We start from the raw sequence: 23,229 nt of genomic DNA, 5'->3' as shown, positions 1-23,229 counted from the left end.
AATCTTCCAAGTGGCTATCACTCTTTTCAAAGGGGCAAAAGGCAGCATATGGATTTTTCATATCACAGGTATTGATGAAGCGAGGATGTCTGTTTCTAAGAAATGCCATCAGAGGCCTATACAGAAAGAAAAAAAACCCTGCATCTTGTAATTAAATATGGTCTTAAAAAAACTTAAAACACAATAATGCAAAGAAACCAATTTTGCTCTGCTGCTTAATTAGGTCTCCTGCCTGTAGCAGGCCATCACATTATGTTGACCTATGCAATACTTTATGGAAGAGTCACCTCCAGAGAGGCCGAAAGCCATTTCCATCAACTGTATCGATGCTGACACTGGAATGGTAGTATGTCTAACGAGGAGGAGGAAGGGAGTTTGTTTGGTTTTTTTTTTTTTTTTTTTTTTTTTTTTGGTGAATAAGCTCAGGTTTATGCTTTACAAAACTTAGATATGTATTTTCCAAATTAGGAAAAAAAAGTTCCCCCCCACTTTTTTTTTTTTTTTGCTAATTCAATATTTGAGGCAACATCAAGGATTACAGTGCTTATAACATGTTTTATTCAATTCACATAGAAAAGCATGCAGTATTAATGTAAAATGGTACAGTATTAATGTAAGATGTTCAGTGCACATTAGGTAAACAAATCATTAGCATACAAACCCATTTTTATGGTCTATACAGGCATACTAAACACATTTGGAATAACAATGATTTTTGGGAACTAAATTAAAAATTGTGCTTAACTTCAAAAAGAGATAAGCCATAATTGCAGTGTTAAAAGTGATGTTTTCTAACTGAAGTGCTGTGACCCTGAATAGAAAGGGGCTGCTACCTTACACCGACTTAAAACAAGAGTTTCAGTACAGTATAGTGAAACAGTCTATGCAGGAACATTTCCTCTAGGAGGCAAGTTTTATGGCAAAAGTGACATTAATTTATAGCAATTTCATGAATCCATAGGATATATGGCCAGTAGCTGCCTTACATGCACAAAATGTAATCTTTAGGAATGGCAAATGTAACCTTTAAAACTAATTCTGACATAAATGACTAATTTGACAAGACCACTTAGAACTGTCAAGGAGCCATTAGCTGTGCTCACAATTGGAAGAGCATGTAACCTGAAAACTTAAAGAGATCAAAAACTCCCAAGCCCCCAGGTAAATAAAATGCCCAGTCAAAGAAAAGAATCTGGAATGGTTCTTCCTTGGGAAAGAGCTGGCAACAGGCAGGCGAACGTTCAGTTTTCACGTTATCGAAAACAACAGGATCAGATTGCATGGAAGTCATTAAAAATTAAGTTCACCTGTAAATATTAAACATTTGCAGGTACTTTGAGTCTCGTTTGATTTCCAAGCAGAATCAGTTTTTGGTGGTTTTTGATGGACTAGCACTGGAAAGGCTGTTTTGAATTTTCCTCTTGGTTGACTGACTGACATTTTTATTTTTCCTTTCAGTTGTAAAGGAAGACACCCAAGGAGGATTAATCTGACTTTGCAGATCAGATGACATCTTTAAAAAACATGAACCAAACTTCTGCTCCTCAAACAACCTTTGTGAGTTACTGAACAGTACATTTGGGGAAAAGTCCCTTTGAAATAAAGAGTTTGGAGGTTTGTCATCATTAGCCACTGCATTTTGGCCTGTAAACAGTGGAAAGTGGTCATTCATATCTACATCAGACGGGGAAAGGTTGGAAAAAATAGCAGGCTTCCAGCCAGTTCTGTTAGCCAGATCACTTGTCTCTGGACGCTTCATACTCTGCTCCTCACTCATCTCTTCCAGACTTTTCTCTGCTCCATTCAGAAGTTTAGTGCACTCTGTTGACTTTGAAGAACCCTCAAGATCAGAGGACTTGAAATTATAGCATGGACTCTTGCTGTTGTCTGACTCGGACATCATGGAGTCCAACTCAGAAATTTTATCGAGGTAGGCAGCATCCATAGAGGCCTCGCTGGAGGTTCTTGTGCGGCTCATTTCGGAAGAGCAGAGTGTATGCAACCTCTTAGGTAAGCAAGAACTTGTTTTATCACTGGATTTTGCTGTTGTCTCATCTGAATGACCAGCCACTGAATTTTGCTCTGATCCATCAAAATCTAAGTTCTCAGCAAAATTTGTTGGGCAGGTGCCCCAAACCCCTGATTTTCCTGCAGTAAAACAGTTTAGCTTCTTTTTGCTAATGCAGCTGCTTGTGCTGTGCTCGGAAGAATCTTTGCTGCAATCATCTGAAGTGTCATGAAACTCTCCAAATTTCAATTTTCTCAGGAACGTTGATGGCTTTCTTGTATTTTCTTTTCCATCAGGGGTGTTCAGTTGAAGGCGACTGAGTGACAGAAAAGGAGTACATGGTGGTGGAAGATCATAAAGTTCTTCATCTTTGTATGGGGTACATTCCTCAATTTTATTCCACTGGTCTTCTAAGCAGGCATCCATATTTGTACTGTTTTCATCCAGGAGAACCCTGTGACACCGTGGAAATAGTTCTTTCTTTGGGACACACTGGGTATTTGAGCTATTCAAGCCATCTTGACTAGAAGAGCTTAAACAAGTTCCACCACTTGTCAGCTGCTCAAGACTGTCGGGACTTTGACTGTTATTCAAAGCCTTTTTCTCCTCAGCTTGGGTTTTCAAACATGTTGTATCGTCACTGCTCTCACCTCCTTCACCATCTGTGGAAAGCACTTTCTCACTAACAGCACTCACTGTCTGGCTTCCTTTGCCTGCCTTTTTCAGCTGTAAAAGCTGACTCTCTATTTCTTCTATGTATTTATCACTTCTTTCCAGTGCCTTTTTCAGACGGTTCATTTCCCGTTCACTTTGTTCCACTTTGGAATGAAGTGCAGCTACTGTAAACCTAGCAAACCTGCAATAAGTAAAAAAGAAAGAAAAAATTAAGCTGGAAAAAGACATTCTTGTGAAGGTTTGCAAGCTTATTTCAAGACAGAATGAAGCCATTAAACACTCTGTTGATTTGAAAACAAAAGTCAGAACTTCTCTCTGCTAGTTATGAAAAAAATTCTGAGATCATCACAAATAACACACAGGTGGAGGTGATACACGAAAAGACAAAATTAAGGTATTAGTGGTAGAAAGGCAATAACAAGCAGATTACCCTTCCAGGGGCTGGTTCTATCAATTCAACTCAAATATGCATGAAGAATTATCCCCTAAAACAATGGCAAAGATTTATGATAACATTTGAACAGTGGTCCACATCTTGAAATATTTACATTCAATCATTTCCCTACAGTACAGCAGTGTTTTACAATACATTTCTTTCCCAATGTCACCTTGTCAAAAACAAAATGCTGATACAAAATGCCGAAATTGCATTAGTCCTTTGAGGTGGTTTAAATACTTATATACAGCTTTTCCTCACCCATCCTGTGGATAGCATATCCACTTTCTCTGAGATACTTGTTTTTCTGAGCTTTACAACCAGAACAATCTGATTTCTATCTTGACTCTAATACAAAAACCTGCTGCTTGTGGTTTGCGAAAGTTGTGTGCTCGTGGGGTTTCCAGCTTAAGTGCATTTTCAACTGCCAAGATACGGACTTGCCTTCCCCTCATCCTCCACCAGCTTTCAAGACTGACCTTCCCCAGAGGGCAGGTGAAGGTTTCAGCTATATGCCCTGACTAATTCTAACCTGTCACTGACAGGTGAGCACCAGGGAATTCCCTGCTCCATCCAAAACTTTCAATTTACCGAAAGAAAAAACAAAGTTCCAATATTATTAGAAAGGAGGGAAGGAGCTGCAGCCACCCTACAACTCTGACAAATAAGGTTTTACATCACAAAGAAAGAACAATTCTGTATGTGGGCTTACACTGAATTTCCATTTTCCACCTTGCAGCTCCATGTTATAGCACACGTTTATATTTACTCTTCCAGCACAAACACTGCCTGAAATTTCTACATTTTTCTTTGTTTGTCTGCCTGTCCCTCCCTCAGAGTCCCACTGAATTTACATTCCATTTCCCCCATTCCATCAGCTCACCTCTTCAAAAAATGCTCCCACTGTAACCTCTGGATCAGTGAAATCTGAAGGTGGTATATTTGTGGCCTGCAACTGTGCTGGCAAAACAGCCATGGATCCACGCATGCATTTCCAGCAAACAATCAAACCATATTCTGCTTCTTCAAGTCATGAGCCCGAAGCAGCAGGAAGCTGCTGTATGCTGACAACTGCAATACAATTAACTGGACAGTTGGGGAAAGCAGTAAGGGCCATCATAAACACCAAAAAATTGGGAAGGAGTGACCAGATCTACTGATGTATTGTACAGTTCAACTGCTCTGCATATTTAAAGAACTCTGAAGACTTTGGTGTAGATGGTTCAGTGATGGGTAAAATTTACACAACAGTCTAAGTCACTTCTGTCACAGCTAGCAGACCACTTTTTAAATCAGATCAGCCTAGGCTTCACACAGTTTTGGTGTAGACATAGTTTCCTTGTAGACAATAAATGGCAATGTAGAAGTTTTATATTTAATAAGATTACTTTTTTCCCCAAAAGAAGTTAGCTGGACCACAACTCGATGGAGGCAAGGAGCCCTTCACCTCCACAGGACCTCTGCCCAAGTATCTTCACCTTCATAAAAAAAGAAGACAGACCATTTTTCATTTGCTTACTGTCTGGAAGTTTTCACAACCACTTATAGCAGTTGGTCCATTTCTAGCTGCACACAAGAGGGAGGTAAGTCCTTCTGCATGGAAGAAAGGCACAGAAGACTTTCTCCCCTATGAAAAACTATATAAAAGCAGGATCACAGCTCAAGAATGTTTCCATTATATTTTTCAGGGGAAGGAGATTACATGAAATAAGCATGCTTATATACAACTCATTTTGGCTTATTTCCTCCTTCAGTTAAAGGAACGCAGATTTGGTTTAAGATACGAAAGGAGTCACTGTAGCAAAGCAGGGCCCAAGCAAGAGCTTTCCCACTTCCTAAGGTGATCCCAAAGTATTTATTTTGCCTTTCTCTAACAGACTTATTCACACAGTCTTACAGGAGCAAACTACACTCCTTAATAAAAGATAGAAAGATGATGCAAAATACAATTTAGCTGAATAGCCAAGTGAGAGAAAGGGAAAAATGCTTCTGTAAAACAAGCAAGATTTTCTGAAGTCTCCTGTAACAGACATGCTGACATAAAAATTAAAACATGTTTACATTTATATGCATACCTGGTAATTCCTTTTTAATGGAAGAATGGTGTAATATGTTTATTTAATGCAAATAGCATTAGTGACAGCCTGAGATTTACTTATGAGGAAGCACTGTATTCTCAAGTGTAACTTTTATAACAAGTGTCCTCAGGTTAAAAAAATACAGTATGTTGTTCAAAGGCAAATAGCATCACTAATATGTTAATTGTTGCAGAGGGATGTGCTTGGGAATTTTGGTTTTCAGAAATGCAACATACGACAAGCTGCCTACAAAGTTACTTCTGCAGTTAGGCATTAGAACAGTAGTTGCTTTCTGTTCTGCTTTAAGACTTGAATACATTTATTCCCCAAATTTTCAAGGACATAGATTTTTAAGACAGCCAATTACTGCAGATATAGGTGCTTTAATGACTGGTCTAGCAAGTCAGAAGAGCGTTTGAAAACATTCATATTTTGGTTAAAGAATCCAGAACCTTCCCCATCTCCCCAAACCAAACCACACATAAGAGATTTTTTCTTTTTTTTTTTTTCTTCAGATATATAGTGAGCCATGCTATAGCAAAAAAATTATGGTCTTATGGAAATAACATCATAATGCAATACAGTTACATGAAAATAAATTGAAATTTCACCTGACAATCCAAATAAATTATATTTCCTGAAGTATTTTAATTATTTCACACTTGGTAACAAGGTGATGAATTCTTCAGTAGAAGTTAAGCATACATGTGGTCAAGAGCACACAAATACTAAAAGGAAAGCCATATTCTCACACATGGGCAGACTTTTGAGTGTTAGGGTCTTATTCTTCAGTTGTATCACTGAAACTGTGACTTAGGATCTCACTGCATTTCAAGTACATCCTTCGTATAGAAAACTGCAAGCCCAGAAAAACAAATCATCGTTTATAAAGTGAACAGGAACACATTTCAGGTGGGGTTTGGATTCTTCAACACAGACACCTAACAATATTTTAAATCACCCTAAGTCCTTTACATCACTGCTGGCCCCCAGGTATCACTCTGGAAGGATGAATCTACAGACCTTGTATCACAGCTACCAGCCCCAGGAACGTGTAATGATATATTACAGTGTCTGAAGTGACACTGGATGTCTAGATGAACATTTCAAGCTTGTATTTCAGGACCTTTTCTTAGTCAGAGTCCCTTTTCCTGTGCCAGCATGATTCTAAGTTGACACCAATCAGAAAGCTGCAGTCATCTCTCACCTACAGCTGAGCAAGAAGAACTAACATTGCTGGACTCACCCTCTGTATTATTCCACAACTGCTCCCTCAGTTATGTTTGAGTACTCCTTTTACCTGGGTTACTTTTCTTCACAGTAGCTACTATGGGACTATGTTTTGGATAGGTAATGGAAACAATGCTGATAACACAAGGATGTTTTAGTTGCTCCTTTGCAGCTCTTACAACAGAGTCAAGGCATCTTCTGCCTCCCCACCCACCAGTGAGGAGGCTGGGGGTACACAAGAAGTTGGGGAGGGACACAGTTGGGGCAGCTATCCCAACATACCAAAGAGATATTTCAGACCATTGCACTCAGAATAAAAAGCTGGGAAAAGAAGAAGTAAAGGTGGGATATTCTGAGTGACTTTGTTTCCTGAAGTCACCATTAGGCTCAGACTGGAGACCTGCTTTCCTGGAGACATCTGAACACCCGTCTGTCTGTGGGAAGTGGTGAATGAATTCCTTGGTTTCCTTTGCTTGTGCACAGCTTTGCTTTGCCTACTTAACTGTCTTTATCTCAACCCATGTGTTTTTTCATTTTTACTTCTCTGCTTCTCTACCCCCAAAGGAGAGTGAGTGAGAGGTTGTGAGGGGCTTAGTAGCTGCCTGGGGTTAAACCATGACGGCTTCTGAAGAAGTCCATTTAGAAACTGTTTGGGAAGTTGAACAACCAATTTTTCAGTTGCTTCTTCCTTCTCTTCTTACCTATCAGTTCTGCAAATTCAGCTTTACGATTTTATTTTACACATCAGTAACTACAGCACACCTTGTCTGGCTGAGTCCTTGAGGGAGTTTATAACCATACAATCTCATCCAAACTCTCCTCTTTCTGGATAGCGAGCAGCTGCAACAAACAGCTTTCTTGTATAACCACTTCCCGAAGACTGGGGCTGCAAGGGTGCTATGGAAATTGACTCTCCAATTCCAATCACCTGACGGCACAGGCTGAGGACCACCCTGCAGTTCAGGATGCATGAGCATGATCCATCCTCCAAAGGAAACAAAAGGGTGAAAAGTGGAAAATGACAAGGTACACTCAGGGCTTATTACTTATTATTGAGATAAAGGCAATGTCAGAGCATACAACCAAACCCAGTCCCATCATTTAGATACACATTTTCTCTTGGGTTCTGCAGTTAGATGGGAAGAAAGGTGGGAAATTCAGGAACAAACCAGCTGAAAGACCTACTAGTTTTTACAGTTCTTCAGTGGTATCATGTACCAGCTGCACCAGTTCTGCAGTTCCCACCTATGAAAGGTGATCTGCAGAAACATCTTGGCAACATACCAGGTTTTATACAACTGTCTTAGAAGTGAGTCATATTTGCACAGACATGAGAATTAAAAAAATTGTTACTGTCAGATGAGGGCCTATTCCTAGCGAGTAAAAAAACCCCAAAAAACCCCAAAACCCGCAAAAAGCCAAGACATACTGTCCACTGGGAACAGACAAGTCAGGTACATTCTTTGAAGTCAGCTTCCACTTTCACGTAGGGAATTGGCTGAATTATCTAAATATGTAAAGCTTCTCCAAGCATTTTGACATCTATCAGTGACTCATCACTGATTTTCCATGTAAGAAAGGCAGATTATCACCAGGGCCAGCCAATAGCAAAAGTTAGAAAGAATTACTTCAGAACTACTTAAAAAAAAACCCTACTGGAAAACCCACAAAACCAGAGTGTGATCTGAAGGTCTAGACCATCTGCCTAAGGTCTAGATCTTCATGCCTGAAGTGGGCACTTTCTCAGGATTTAATGCTATGACACAAGAACTCAGAGTTCATTTGAAGACTATTATATGCTACTTTCCTCTGCTTTACTTTTAATGCCACACTGCAACTAGTCTTCAAAAAACGTCACTCCTCTGGACCAACAAACTTGCAGAGAGGTGAGACTGTAGCCCAGTTTTCTATCAGGGAAGACAGCAAATGTTCTTACTCTCTGCACCCTGGCCACAGGTTTTTAGAAGCCTCTTTGTAGGTCTGATGAAATGCAGATTGAATTTAACAATCTGGTATGTGCAGAAATATTTGAGTTAGGTAAAAATTGAATGTTGTAAAGAATGACCTAGAAAGTCAACAGGTTTAGATTTCAGTGTACCTGAAATCACAAATCTGGACAAGATAAACAGTCTAACTGAAGAAGAACTGTTCCTCGCTCCCTAAACTGCTACAATAAAACAACTCACAAAACCAGAGAAAAGAGAGACTGTAACAATTTTATGCATGTTACAGATAGTTTTCAGACTGAGATTTTAACTGGCAGAAGGAATTAAATATTTAGGGAAAAGACTCTGAGGAAGCCGAGAAGTCTGGTTCAAACTGATTTGAATCTAACCATTCATAAAATACACTATACCCTGGAGTAGATGGACTTGCTGGTTATTTTCCTTCAGGTAAAAAGCAAACATCCCTTTGCCAAAAATGCTTTTAGATCCACTGTGCCCTGCCAATAGACTTAACAGTTTTCCATTTTGAGTAGAGCTGGAAGTAATAGGACTTCATTGTCCTGCAAAACTTAAGTTTTAGAAGTTTTTTTGTTCTGTATGGGGAAAGTGGAAGTCGCTGAAAATTCATCAGGAGAAAAGGTAAAGAAAGAACAAAAAACTCATTCAGATGAATGAGTCTGATTTGCCTGAGGAATGGGAGACTAATGCAGGTCTTCAGTAAGAATCAGAGCAAGAAACTCACCCTCACTTGCCTTTCAGACCTGTGTCCCAACTATATGATGGTATGGTATTCTGGTGAAGGTCTAGTCTCAAAAATGTTTAGAGGAAAAAATAAAAGACTAATCAATAAATCAGCACTGTCAGTTTAAAAAATGTATAAAAATTCCTGATATGGCTGAAATATTGATTTTATTGACATGTATGACATTTTCCAGCAGGTTTTAATGGATAAGAACAAAGAAAAAACAATCCAAGTCTATGATAAAGGAAAGTTTTTTATTGACCACTGAAGGAGGCTAATTATACTTTTCCCTGTGATGTAAAACGTAGAGTCTGTGTAACAAAGGGATCATTCACCTGCCATTAGTGTTCCCTCTTCTGTAAAGCACAGTCCACTAAAACAACTGATGTTGTGCTATTTAAATCTAATGTCATCATGCACAAAATGAACTACACTTGGGATACAGGGACTGAATACTGACAAAACCTTTCCAAAATACTTTGATACCAGTTTTATTTAGTTACTTTAGTTATTTGTTTAAGCATGAATCCATACCTGAGAATTTGAAACTAGGGAGTATATGAAAAATGAAACAATAGTGATGACACTAAATTACAAAAATCCAATTCAGTAGCTATTTTAAATTACATTAGAGATCTACTCAGAAACTTTTCCAAAGATTACCTTCTGAAAACTTCTGAATAAAGCACACAGGAACAACTATACTGGCAAATCCATGTACTTGCACAGAAACTTACTTCTAGTGACATTGTTGGGCTGTGATGCTTATGCCTTCAATTCTGATTTTACAGGCAAGTTAAAAAACCCATTTATTGCAAGCCTCATTCAGAGTGTGAAGCCTAGCTGAAAAACCCTTTAAATATTATCAAAGTTTGCCATCAGAGCTGAAAGTATATTTAAAAGAAGTCTTGATGTTAGATCTGATCAGGATATTGACCAGACTAATGACTGCAAGGATGAAAGTTAATTTAAAAATTTTGCTAACAACATTAAGATAGGAGAGACATCTCTCCATCTAAAGGATGTATCTGAGATTTGAAAGAAAAGAGTGGAGTCTGACATGCATCAAAATATCAACCTGAAGAAAGCAAATAAAATTCTCACACTTTGAAAGGTGACATTAAAAGCAAAATGCAAAATGAGGAAGCAAGGTAACTTTTTAAATAACAATTTGGCAGAACTGGTACTGGCCATTGTGGTAGAAGTGTAAGTTAAAAGGAAACAACTAAAAAGGTATTGCAAGATGTTGATACGAGATGTTGTAGAAGACAGAAGACAGTTTTTCTTCTGTAGTTAGTGCTACCAAGACTTCATTTGTAGTCTAGTACCAGTTCTATGCATTTTGACTTCAGAAAACCATAGACACTGGAGATTCTTGAGTGCAGAGCAAAACCACATAAACACAAGTTTACTTTTTCTCTCAAGTCATAAGTATCTAGAAGACCCAGACAAATTCAATCTTTAAGATGTGATGAGGAATGAATGAGTATAGGCTGGATGAATCAAAATTGTTAAATTTAATAAGCTGAAGGGCTTTTTTCAGGACAAGTCTTTCCTTGCATGTATTTAAATTCTTGTAGCATACCACTAGGCTCAAAGGAAAGGCAAGACTCAATATAGGAGAATCAGGGTACAGAAATACAAACTCCTGAAATGTTTGAACTGTTCCCAGCCCATTTTAAGCCTGATTCAATTCATGTCCTAAATCCCATGCACAGCTCTGGAGTTAGCATGGGCCAAAAATAATTCCCAATAGGCAGGCAGGATGTGATATTTGTTCAGGAGATTAAAAAAAACAGCAGAGACACCAACAGGCCAATCTAGTGGGCATCTGGATTGCAAGACAGACCTTGACACTGTGTAATTTGTAGTAACATTTGGAATATATCTGGGCTTCTAAAGCAGAAAGTGACAGGATATTGTTTTAGGCAACCATGGTAAAGCATGCACAAGCTAGAAGAAAGGGAAATTGTTTCCACTGGGGAGTTTACCTGATATCAGAAAAGTAAAAATCAATTTAGATTATCTGGTCTCTTAGAGCTCCTTTTTTCTAGGATTTATTTAGTTATATCTATTTACTTTTTAAGTTAACCATCCTTGTCAACTCACTGTTGAGTCATATGGGAAAAGATATTTCATACCATAAAATCCATTGCCAAGGCCTTAAAAAGGGCTCTATCTTATTAGGGGTTTTCAGGGTAGAATGTGCTTTCATGTATCCACAGCACAAGGATAATTCATGTTCGTTCCTGTTCTCTAAAGACAAGCAGCCTGGCAAGTAAGCTCTTCTACAAGGATGAATTTTTATCTTCCAGCAGGTGTGTTTCCAGAACTAGAACAAAACCGAGAGAGCTTTCTTCTCACATTACACAGGTGCCTCCCAACCACCTTCCTAGACAGCTCTGTATAAACTTTTGGCCAATACTGGTATTAGCTTTTTAATAGTTAAACAAGTGAGAGAAGAAAGGTAGAAAACCAATGAAAGAAAGGAAAAGAACTTTAAAAATACAGCTACACAAAGTACTTCCAAGAAGGGGTACCTTAGAACACAAGTCTAATGAGTATGGCAAAGTTTTTGCTTTTTAAGGTATCGTCATTGGTGTTTTAACCGTTTAAAAGAGAGCATTAAACACGGATGTCAGTTCTGGGAATGATGTTCTCATGCTGCAGAAGCTCAGTTCTGCACATGTTGCCCAGACACAAAAGCTGTCAGGAACCTTCCTTGAACAAGGAGCCCAAGCCCCCAAAATCAACTTTGAAGGCAGCAAAAGGAAGAACAAAACAAACACAAACACAAGCAACCAGAACATCTGCACTTAGTAAGAAACCTTCTACTTTGACCATATACCAGATTCAGAAATTTCTCCACAACAATTTAACTGTAGCATTCCACTAATGAATCCAATACTTCAATATTGGCCACGTAATAAAAAGAACAGAACTTGTAGTCAAGTGATCTTGACTACAAGTCATCCTTCACTGTGGACTTGCTGCAATTTCTAAATCGCATTTCTCACCCACTTGCTGCAATTTTATAAATTTCATTTTTCACCTAAGTCCTAAGTTTTAGGTTAAACAGGCCTACAACAGTTAAATAGTCTATAAATAAAAGATAGTAGCTTTTAAAATATTCACATACTTTTGGGGTGATCTACTATCAACTTCAGCTTTTAGTCGCAAATTTTCTCTTAAAAGGCTATTGTTTTCCACGCTCAGTTTCTTATTTGCCTAAGGAAAAGAAAAGGAAAAAAATAAGTATACAGTGAAACAGAAATGAATTCTAATATTTATAGGACAAGCTGTTCCTCCTTTTTAAAGAGACAGAACTAGAAATGTGCAGGCAGGAAAACAGCCTTCAGACAGGGACACCACTTAAAAATCACCATGGGAAATGGTTTGCAAAACTGAATAGTGAACAGACATTTTTTATTTATATTCCCAAAATACATTGCAAGTGTCCTATCTAGGGAAATAAACACAGCTATGTTAGTTAGCACAGAAAATCATTAAGGAGATGTACTAATGGCAATTCCATGTTTTTTTTTCCACATGACTAAATACGTTAAGTACATTAACATTACAATGTGCAGGTATCAGCAAAACTAATGTTGAACAGCTTCCCCCATTCCAAATTAGAGCAAGATTACTTTGTGGGTTTTTGGCTTGTTTTTAAAGCATAGTTATCCTGTGGATGTAAATCAATTATGACAAGCTATTTGCAGTCTTTCTTTACTTTCTTCCAGGACATTATGGTTAAGATTCTTGATTCACAACCCTTCTTACTCCTTGAATTGAGGTCAATTCCTTCTTCTCAGTTCAGCAGACACCCTTGTTAACAAGACACTTCATATAAAGAGAAGTTCTCCTGCCACCGTATTTCAGAACAATGAATGCCGTTATCCTAACAAGCAGAATATACCCTTTGCATTTCCTAGAGTCTGCTCAATCTCCCTATGCTAAAAACAGCACCACCAGTCCAGGACTCGTAATTCACAGCCTCAATTAGATAACACTTCCACTGCATAATAAAAGTATGATCTAGAGCTAGATCTGGAGAAAGAGCTATGCAGCTGGACTCAGGAGTGAAATGTACTTTTTCAGAAACATCAAACAGGGCAAGAAGAGAGGCAGAGAACTTTAAACGCTCATAGAGATACCTCTTGCAACCTTTCCAGATGAGGGGGAGGAGAAATGGTGCAGAAAAATACAAACAAATGCTCCCCCATCTCCAACACCACAGTACTCCTAAGGACAGAAAGAATAACTAGAGATTTACAGCAAAGAAGGGAAGGGTGAGCCCAGAGCTGAGTGTCAACTATTTGGTATTTAAAAAATAAAAGCACAAAAAACTATCCTGAAAGCAATGAATGAGAACTCAGGAGCGCTCAGTTCCAAAGCATCATCAAACCATTTGACAACGTGGCCAAGCCCTTTCACTCTTTCCAAAAACACAGCTACCTCAGCTCCATAATCAAGTAAAAAAATTCATTACTCGTGTAGCACTGATAGGCAAGGCATCCATGTGGCACATGGCAAGGCAGGAATGAACCCCTCTGGTGTCCTTTCTGAGAGTGCTCTACCTACCCTCCAAGTCAGTAATCTGCAAGGGACCCCCACTTGCAGCACAATGTCTACATTAATGAGTTCATGTAACTGCATTTTTAATGAGTGCACTTAATCTAGGCTTTCTCCTATGGAGTCTGTTTCACCACTCCCACAGCTTTTATGACTCCACTCAAAGTACTAATGCCTACTTTGGGCATTCCTATATTTGTCTGCTCTAGAAGATTAAATGATAAAGGTGCTTGCTCTTTCCTGATTCAGGCTAGTTTTGAAGAGGAAAGTGGTGGCAACCACATTCCTGAGGGATCTTGTCTAACTGGGAAGTGCTGTCTGGTTGAAACTCCTGGGTCAAGTACTTTCAGGGATGAGAAAGTTTCTGGTTCCAGATAGTGTGTGTGTGGGAAAGAGGTCTTGCTATTCAGAATGAGGATGGGCAGTGCATGCTGACAAGAGAGACAAGGTCTGCCAGAGCAAACTGACTTTAGGTACTTATGGAATTGAGCAGCTGTTGAATAGAGAACAGATGGGAAAAAAGTGTTGGACTCAATTATATTAAAGGTCTTTTCCAACCTAAATGATTCTATGACAACAGTTTAAGAATTCTTCCCTAAAATCTATCTGAGCCTCAATTTTTTTTCTAAATCTTCTCCAAATTCAGGTATTTCATATGCTTCAACCTCTTTTCTTGCTAAGGCTAAAGTTATAGTGAAAAAATGAATCCCCTTTTGCCATCTACAAGTGAATCTGAAGCTCCTGGGGTCCTAGAAGTGTCCCAATAACAAAATGGAGAACAGTACAATGTGTGCCTCCAGGTCTATAGCACAGAAAAGGTGTGAACACTATTAATGCTAAAAACTTAAAAAAACGTCCTAAATGCACTACACTTCAGTTTTGCAGGAAGTAACCCAGGATTGCTAATAGCAGAAATCGAGGCTGTAAGTCCATTTTTTTCCACCTTGATTTCAAATTAATTGAAAATTTCACTCTTCTTCAATGTTTAAGTTGATCTTACTTGTGCCTGCATGTGTATTTTGCAAGATGCTTTTATTTAGATGTATTTTCACATGTCTATCTCCTTCATCCTTGCTTCTGCAGTATCAGATTTACTTCTATATTACATCAAGATATATAAAAAGGCCACAGGTTTCCAGTAAAGGATATTCTGGACATAAAATGCTGAAGCTTGTCTATTTTTGGTCAAAGGGTCAAGTTACTCTGTCTCAGCAAATTGCACCAAAAATATCGGCTAGCAGGGAGGGCAATAGTGCAAAATTTGCCTCAGCCAACTGTACTGTGTTTGCCCACTAATGTTGCAAAATAGATATATTATATAGATTATTGCAAGCCTGAAAAATCTGGTCATCAATACTGTCGACAAGTGCTACTATAATCCAATTATCCAGTCATAGAGTGACAGAGGAGTTGAAGAAGAGTCACATACAGGACTCACTAGAACAAGCAATAACATCTGACACTTGCAAGGGCTATATGGAAATACTATGATACATCAACAGTCACTAGAATTCAATTTTTTTCCTCCTTCTTCTAGACCTATGAAGTACTCGAAGGTCATGGCAGCTCTTACTCCCATTTAACTAACACAAAACAGTTACACTACAAAACAGCTGAAGAAATGTGTTACATTTATTATTACCTCCCTCAGCTTTTCCACATTATCCATCAGTTTTTCACACATATCATTAGCAGTTTTCAGCTTTTTGCTCCATTCCTCTGGGGTGTCTGAGCCACTGGTCCTTGCTTCATTTGATGACTGGCTAGTTTCCTCATTTTGGCAAGACAAAGCTGATGCCGCGGGATCCAGAAGAGATTTCAGCTGCATCTGTAAACTGAGGTTTTTGCCTCTCAGATCTTCTACTTCTTTTTGCAGGGATTCTATTTCATCCTAAATATGTCAAAAATTCAGAAGAATTAAAATAATTTGTGAGATTAATTAAATAATACTGGCAAGTTCCCACAGCACATTAGAAACATGGGTTCTGGCAAGCCCAGATGCATGCCTTCACTTACACATATATCTAAGTATGCTTATGTACTATGCTTTAGGCAGGATTTTAATCAACCTGCACACTCAAGCATACTGAAGGTTTTAGTGCAGGGAATCCCTTGCCTACATAAAGGACCCTGAACAAACTGTCAGGCAGACCAAAAGCTTCAAAGCATTCAGCAACATGAATCTATTATTAGGGCACTCTGTGGGAGGATTTCCTGTATCAAGAGTGTTCTTAAGGTCGTCCTCTGCTGACTCATTTGGTCTTATTTATGAGTGTTTCTCTCATATCACTCTGAAACGTCACATGTTGGGATGCTGAAAGTCTCCAAATTCAAAACAGACAGAACACTGCCTGGAAAAGGCCGCTCCAGCTGCACCAAAGCAGCAACATCTTAGAGAAGACTCTCAAAATGCAAAGAACAAAGCTCTCAGCTGTATCAGTCTGAAGCCACAGGGAAGCAGGGAAGCAAAAACCTTCCAAAGCCTGTTGTTAAAGGGATAAAAGAAATAATTTATCCTGAAAACATGTCTCCTACACTGTTTACTAATTCAAGTGTATGAGTTGTTCATACACTTAAGGAGGCCATACGCAGCATTTACATAAATCCAAGGCACACTTTCACAAATAATCATGCCTGTCCCTGCCCCCAGCATGGAAACAACCATTTTAAATTAAGCGTTTTTTAAAAAGAAATTTAAAAAAAATTCTACCTACGACTAGTTGTACGAATTTTGAGTTGATTCAACAGAAAAGCAGGAAGTATCTTTTTCCTGACTCCTCCTCTCAGCGAGACTAAACATGAGCTGTGGGCAAGCCTGTCATAGTAGATAGCTCTTACTTCCCCAGTGTTAAGGATACAGAGAGAGTTCATTTCTTTTCCCTCATTCTCCTCCCCATGAAAGGTTTCCTTCAAAAATATGTCTTCACATTGCTGCTACTGAGGAAACAACAGCTGGGAAAACAAACTGAGCACATTCCTTATTAACAGCTTTTCATTTTCTTCCCCAGAGAGTATTTTTTCCCAGCAGGAGATTGGAGCATTCAGTTCTACTTTCAAGCATTTACTCACTTTCAGAAAACAATAACACTAAAAATTAACCTGTGCCAGAAGGTTACAATGGGCAATATCCTTTAAGAAGGAATTTAGTCTCTCTGAAAAACAAGGAATTATTTCAGAAAATTTTTGTGTTTGTATTGAAGACAAAACAAAAAGCTCTCTACACTAAATATACATAAAAAACCCACTCTCATACCACCTGGGGGTGGAATTCCCACAAAACTAAAGAATTGGCTGTACTTAGCTACTTGTTGTCTAGAAAGACAATTACTGTGACTTCAGTGGGTCCACTTCAAGCACCAGCAAATGCTCTCCTGTAACCTCGGTCAAAAGGTGGCATTTTAATGCAACTGAGTTTCATGTAGATACAGTATACACCTTTACTCAAAACCAGCAGGACTCAAAGCAAAAGAACGACTTGTATGTCATAATTTAAGGGCTGCAGTTCATCTGGGAAGTCACGACACTCCCCCTGTCCTTACCTCATATTCTTTGTGGAGCAATTCAAGCCTTGTTTTGCGTAGGTGTTTTCTGACTGCTGGACTAAATATAGGATCACTTTCACTTGTTCCTCCTAAAGCAACAACAGGATGAAAGAAGCACTAATATAGTTTTCAGTCAATTCAATACTAGTTATCCACCTCATACCACTTTTCATATAAATCAACTACAAATGCAGCTAATATTGGACAAATTGGCTACCATGGAAGATTTAAAGTCCTTCCACTTTCAAAACAGGTTCAATTTGAGTAACTACTAGTGATGTTTAGAAGGCAAAATCTTGAATCACAGCAGGAAGAAAAACTTCTACATTTTTAAACTTTTTTTTTTTCTTAACAGCATCCTATGTTATTTAAGGCCATACTAATAAAACAGATCTGAAAGGAAGGGGCAGGGTATCAAGTATACATTTAATTAGTACAGGTTACTGTAAGGTTTTAAAGCGAGATTAATCACACAAATTTTTCTCTTAGAATGAAATAGCAGAGCTGATATTTTGTCAAATGCAGTTGCTGTAGCTATGTCCTATTTCTCTGCTAATAGTAATTTTCTTAAAAATAAAAAAAGGAGGAGGTGATGAACAAAACAAAACAAATGAACAACAAGTAAAAAATACCATCTACTCATTCAAGGTTCTGGATTGAAGTACACTATTCCTCAGCTAAATGCTGGTCTCTTAGGTGAATGGGTTGCAATGCATAGGTGAGAATACATTTTTAATGCATTTTTTTCAGTTAAAGGCACCATGCAACTAAGATTCAAAAATAATCATTAGAGCCGTTAGGCACTTATTGTGTTTGGATAACTAGCCATTAATATACACAATGCCTTTGGAACTTTCCAGTAACATCCCTAATAGCTACAAGGTTAAAGATTTAGTTAATTCTTCCTTAGGTGCTGGTTAAAAAACACACAGAGGAAAAGGTATCCAGACATCTCTGGACTCAAAGCAATCTCCTCCAGCAGTAAATACCAGAAAGTTATTTCAAAGCCTAAACTTGTCCTTACCTATAATTTCCTTGCAGGGATTTTCAGGCGTGATAGGAATCCTGCAAGCTGGGCACTGATTATTGTTCTTCAGCCACACTTCAATACAAATGGAACAGAAAACATGGTTGTTCACACAGATAACTGGGTGACGGACCTTTAAGCATTAAAGAGGAAATAAAAAGAAAAAACAAAAACAAAAAACAGACTCTATGAATACCTTAAAACTCCTTCAAGTAACAAAATACAAAAATATACAACTCCATCTCAGTGCAAGTCTGTCCTTGCAGGAAAGTGACACTGCTGTTTTGCAGGTCTAGCTAGGAGCAACTTTCTGACTCATAACACCAAATTTCCCTCTTATTGAAGGAACCAAAGCTATAATAATTTGTGCAGAACTAAGGTCCTTGTTTCCAAGAGCTCGTTAATAACTAGAGCGGCAGCAGCACCTTTCCTTGACCCCCCAACAACCTCCGAGAACTACTCTTGGCCAGCAAAATACATTTCCCTCCCAAGGTAGAACACAACCAAAGTAGGTGCGTTTTCAAAAGTGAGGCACAGAGGGATCTCGACTGGCACCATCCAGCACTTCAGTGTGGAAGAGGTATCATTAGAACATAAAGTGTTACAGATTAACTCTAGCCTGTGGATAATCAGCTTCATGGAAATCAGCTTTTAAAAGGATCAGGGCCAAAACCACAGAGCTGAAATGTGAACCAGCAATCACTAATTCAAGTCTCCTGCTAGATATGCATTGCTACTAAATAAGTCATTACCCAAGAATGGGGCAGCTAACTGAAGGATTAAATATTCCAATCAGACACAGATTCTTTCAAGCTTTCCCTCCCCTTCCAAAACGGCAGGGTAAACAAACTTTTAGAAAATATTAATGACAATGCACTATTCTTTCTTGTCATTTAACTACAAACCCTGTTTGAAAGCAAATGTGCATAGAGGGACAAAATATGATGAAGAAGAAAAATACTTTATGCCTTATTGCAACTTGCTACAGCTTACTGTAACACACACTCTCAAATCTCTCACTTGTTAACATTAGTATTTGTGTTAGAGGTCTTCAAATAATTATTTGTTTTTCCTCCACTCCTGTCTTTTTCCAAGAAATCTATTTTTAGACACAAAGTGTCAGAATATATATTAAATTCTACTGTACTGCACTTAAAACCCAAGTTCGAGAGAATCTTCATCTTTAAATGACATTCCTCATCATCGCCAAAATATTCCTCTTTCATTCTATTAGTAAAGTAGTCAAACTAAAAAGGAAAAATGAAATGTTGGCAGAGAGGAGCAAGCACCTGGAAAGGACAGTCAGTTACCACTTGGGCCAACAGATCAGACGTGTCCTGTAGCAACTGTACCCATACGATCAGCACTGCACGAGCTAAAACCCAAGTGTTTTACCCCTGAAATATTCATGGATATGAATTAAGGCCCAGATCTGTCACCTTCTTCTCCAATTCACTCTCTATGCCTCTGTTACCTTACAGGATTCACAATATTTTTAAGAGCTCCAATATGACAGTCCTGGGAGTCAAAGGAATTATCTAGACAAACAGAAACTCAAGTTTACTGAAGTCACGAACAGAGAGAGACTCAACTTTAACTAAGGAGGCTTTTTTTTGTGATTATTGCAAGCATTAGCACACCAATGCTTTGGAAACATTTAAATATTACAATTTCCATTATTTCTAATTTAAAAAATCTTGTTACGTATTGCTCTTGTTTCTTATTGCTTTGTTTTATAAGAAAAAGAGCTTTCTCACCTGCAGCTAGCAGGGAAGAAAAAAAAAAGACTTTTTATCTAGCCATACTTCTTTCTTACTCTGAAGCAGCCTGAGAATAGTTATATGGATGGTGATGATTCGATACAGAGCAGAGTAACATAAAATAATCCAAACAGGAAAAGACATTTCATGAGTGCAGGTTTTCCCCCCGGGGAGCAAGAGACCCTCAGTTACCCCAAACCTGACACAGAAGCACACTTCTTGCACATGAATGATTATTCCATATCTCTAGCAAAATAGTAAGTCACATTTATTACTCTCCAGGGTACAATGCTTCTGATTTACACACCTGTACAAGTTTCATTTCAGGGCTGGGGATCCACACAAAGCAATGCACACAGAACAGCAAAAGCCGCCACTGAAATGTCACACAATGGCTGGTGGTGCCACTGCCCTTCCCACTGACTGTGACAGGCCCGAGGGGTGGGGGATCAGGACACACCTATTACTAAAAAAGCATTTTACTTGAATTACAGCACAGTTCCAGTTCATTCATTGACCATAATGTCTAGAATGACAATGGTTTATTTCAGAAGGCTTGATCAGCTAGGCGATGTTGAGCAATTTCCTAATTTTTTCCCCTCCAACATAATGCCATTCCTATGCAGATCAAAATCCAATCCTGTACAGGTCTACTTCACTTTGAAAGCACTTCTGGGCCTTCAAGCAGCACTAACAGAGGAACAAACACATGGAAAATCAGACACAGACCAGTGAACCAATCCCCTGACATCCTACACTGTTTCAACCAATACAGAGCTGTGTCTTGAGCCCAAGCAGCCTGTCTACACCAAAACCAACAAGACAGAGCTTCAGGCATCCTGGGACAAGCAAACCTAACAGTCCAAAGGAGATGGCTTCTGATCTGGGGTCTAACTAAAAATACAGGTATGTCAGAAGACAGCCCAGACTGTACCAAAAGAATATTCACGTAAAAAACATGAAATTAATCCAAGCAATTAATTCTTATTTTAAATGGTTATTTGCATATCTTACCAATACACTTTCTGACACTGTTCACATTAACAAAATGGACTAACATGTCCCTGCTGCCCAAGGTTTCATCTTCATTAAAAAAAATGAATGGCCAACTCATTGAAAGAATTTCTCTGCAATATCTCCTTTTTATCTTCTTACCATTATGCACAGTGAATAGTTTGTATCTTGCAATCAGACCTTTGCAAATTTTGCAGGGATAGCCAGAAATACATTCTAACTTTGGGGTGGGCCTTCTACTTGAAGTCTATGCTACAAACCACAGAAATAAATATCAGATTATGTCAATCCTCTGTGATACTCCCTGCTTCTCCCTAAACAATAGTAAAAACTGACAAGATTTTTCCTTAATTCAGGCTAAACAAATTCCTTCCTCCAACCTTAACCCTGAGAAGATGGGTTTTTCTGGTGAAGTTTTTCAATGAAGTTCTAAGCTGGAGACAAAGATGTCTATTAAAATGAAAGGGCAGTCAGAGCTGTCAGCTTTGCCAAAATTTAAACAGATTTACATGTTTAAAAATGAAAGCATTCAAATATCTTTATTACACGTATCACCAATAGATTCATTTATATAATGTTAATGTATTATCTCAGCGCAAGAAAGGGTGTGGAAGCTGGAAGCTCTTCCAGTACAAACTCAGGAACATCTAGAAAGGAAGTTAAAGTATGAAACAGTGGCTTGGAATAGCCCAGTGGCTTTATAGCAAGATATGAATGAATACTTAACCAAAATGTTAAGCGCTTAGATCAAAAAGTAACTATGAATGGATTCAAATAGCAAATATCTTTGTCAGTTCACTCTCCTCTTGTCACTCTTTCCACGTTCTACAGTGGAAAAATCACACATAGAGCTGCATCACACACAGAGTACACTTGGGTTCTCCTCCATTTTCGTTAGACAGATAAACAGAAAAAGGAAAGTAACAGGGTAACAGCCAGGAGTCCACAAAAAAGCCAAGAAATTAGTAAACATGGTTGCTAAAAGTAACACACTGTCAGAATTATGAGACTTGAGAAAAGGGAGACGTCCGACTACTTTCACTAGCAGTGCTGTGGACCTACTTCACACATCAAATTTGCCTGCTCTTTTGTTACCACTGCAGCAGAGAAGGTCTGGGAGTAAAGGCCAGGCGAGGAAGAAACAAACCAGACAATCAATGCCAGAGTACAAACATAAAAAGCTATTTCTTCTCTTGTAATTACTGTTGTGCTTCAAAAAAAGAAAGCGAGGGGGAAAAAAAAATAGTACGGAATGAGCAAAGAATTTGAGACGCAATTAGTGACAACCATGAAATTAGCTCTGGGGCTTTTAGAGAAGAACAGACTAGCAAGAGCCCTCCGCTTCCCGAGGGAGAAGAGAAAGGAACCGAGAAAGGGTCAGAGAGAGGAAACGGAAACTTTTTCTCCACGCTGCTGCAGTTTTGCTCAATACTTTCAAAATCTACTTGTTTATTAGAGAACCCCTCTTTGTTTCGCTTGTCGTCCGCGACACAGCACCACGCTCACACACGAGCTCCCCGAGCGTTTTATACCAGGGTATCCCCCTGGTCCCGGAGAAACCCCCCAGCCCTCAACCCCGGGGCTGCACACCCGCCTTTCAGCGGCCTGGCCCCCGGCCCATCCAGCCCCTCCCGGGACGCTCCCGCCGGGACAACGCGCGCTTCCCAAATCCCCAGGGGCCAGCAAGACTCGGCCACTGCCGGGAACGGCCCACACCCCAATTCCCTTCCCCGCACGGAGCCGCAGAGCCTTTAAAGACACAACCCCGGTGGGGTCGGAGCGTGGAGCCGCGGCGGGGCCCCCGAGCCGCCGTCACCGGCCGCATCTCCCCGCTCCCCGCACCCAGCCCCGGCCCGCGGGCGGCGGCGGCGGCGTTACCTTGCCCAGGCAGATGTGGCAGGTGATGGGCAGCGTGAGGGACAGCGTGACGCTGGGGCCGTGCTGCGCCATGGCGGGCCCGGCCGGCAGCACGGAAGTCCCGCGGGCGGCCCCGGCCCCGGCCCCGGCCCCGCTACGGCAGCCGGCGAGGCCAAGCCGCGCTCCGCTCGGCAGCGCTGCTCGGGGGCGGGCGGGGGCCCCTCACCGCTCTGCTCCGCTCTGCTCCCCCCGAGGAGGTGCCCCGGGAGTCCATGGAGGTCTCAGCCCACGCACCACATTCCTGGGGGGAATCGCGGCGCCATGGGGAGCGCAGGCACT

The 23,229-nt window shown here is 39.6% G+C and overlaps 1 protein-coding gene across 1 annotated transcript; it reads right to left on the bottom strand.

Annotated features, from left to right (window-relative positions):
* Positions 1–348: 348 nt before the first annotated feature.
* OBI1 (ORC ubiquitin ligase 1) lies at positions 349–23,014 on the bottom strand. The gene is made up of 6 exons (XM_083855412.1): positions 22,912–23,014; positions 18,257–18,392; positions 17,230–17,321; positions 15,333–15,581; positions 12,255–12,343; positions 349–2,864 (listed from the first exon to the last, which is right to left on the bottom strand). Exons 1-6 carry the CDS (start codon positions 22,981–22,983, stop codon positions 1,364–1,366), a joined length of 2,139 nt encoding a protein of 712 aa, XP_083711538.1. The 5' UTR covers positions 22,984–23,014; the 3' UTR covers positions 349–1,363.
* Positions 23,015–23,229: the final 215 nt, after the last annotated feature.

Source organism: Zosterops lateralis (assembly GCF_965231275.1).
Source record: "Zosterops lateralis genome assembly, chromosome: 2".
Lineage (NCBI taxonomy): Eukaryota > Metazoa > Chordata > Aves > Passeriformes > Zosteropidae > Zosterops > Zosterops lateralis.
Note: the sequence above shows the minus strand (reverse complement) of the source record. Positions and strands in the feature narration are given on the sequence as shown.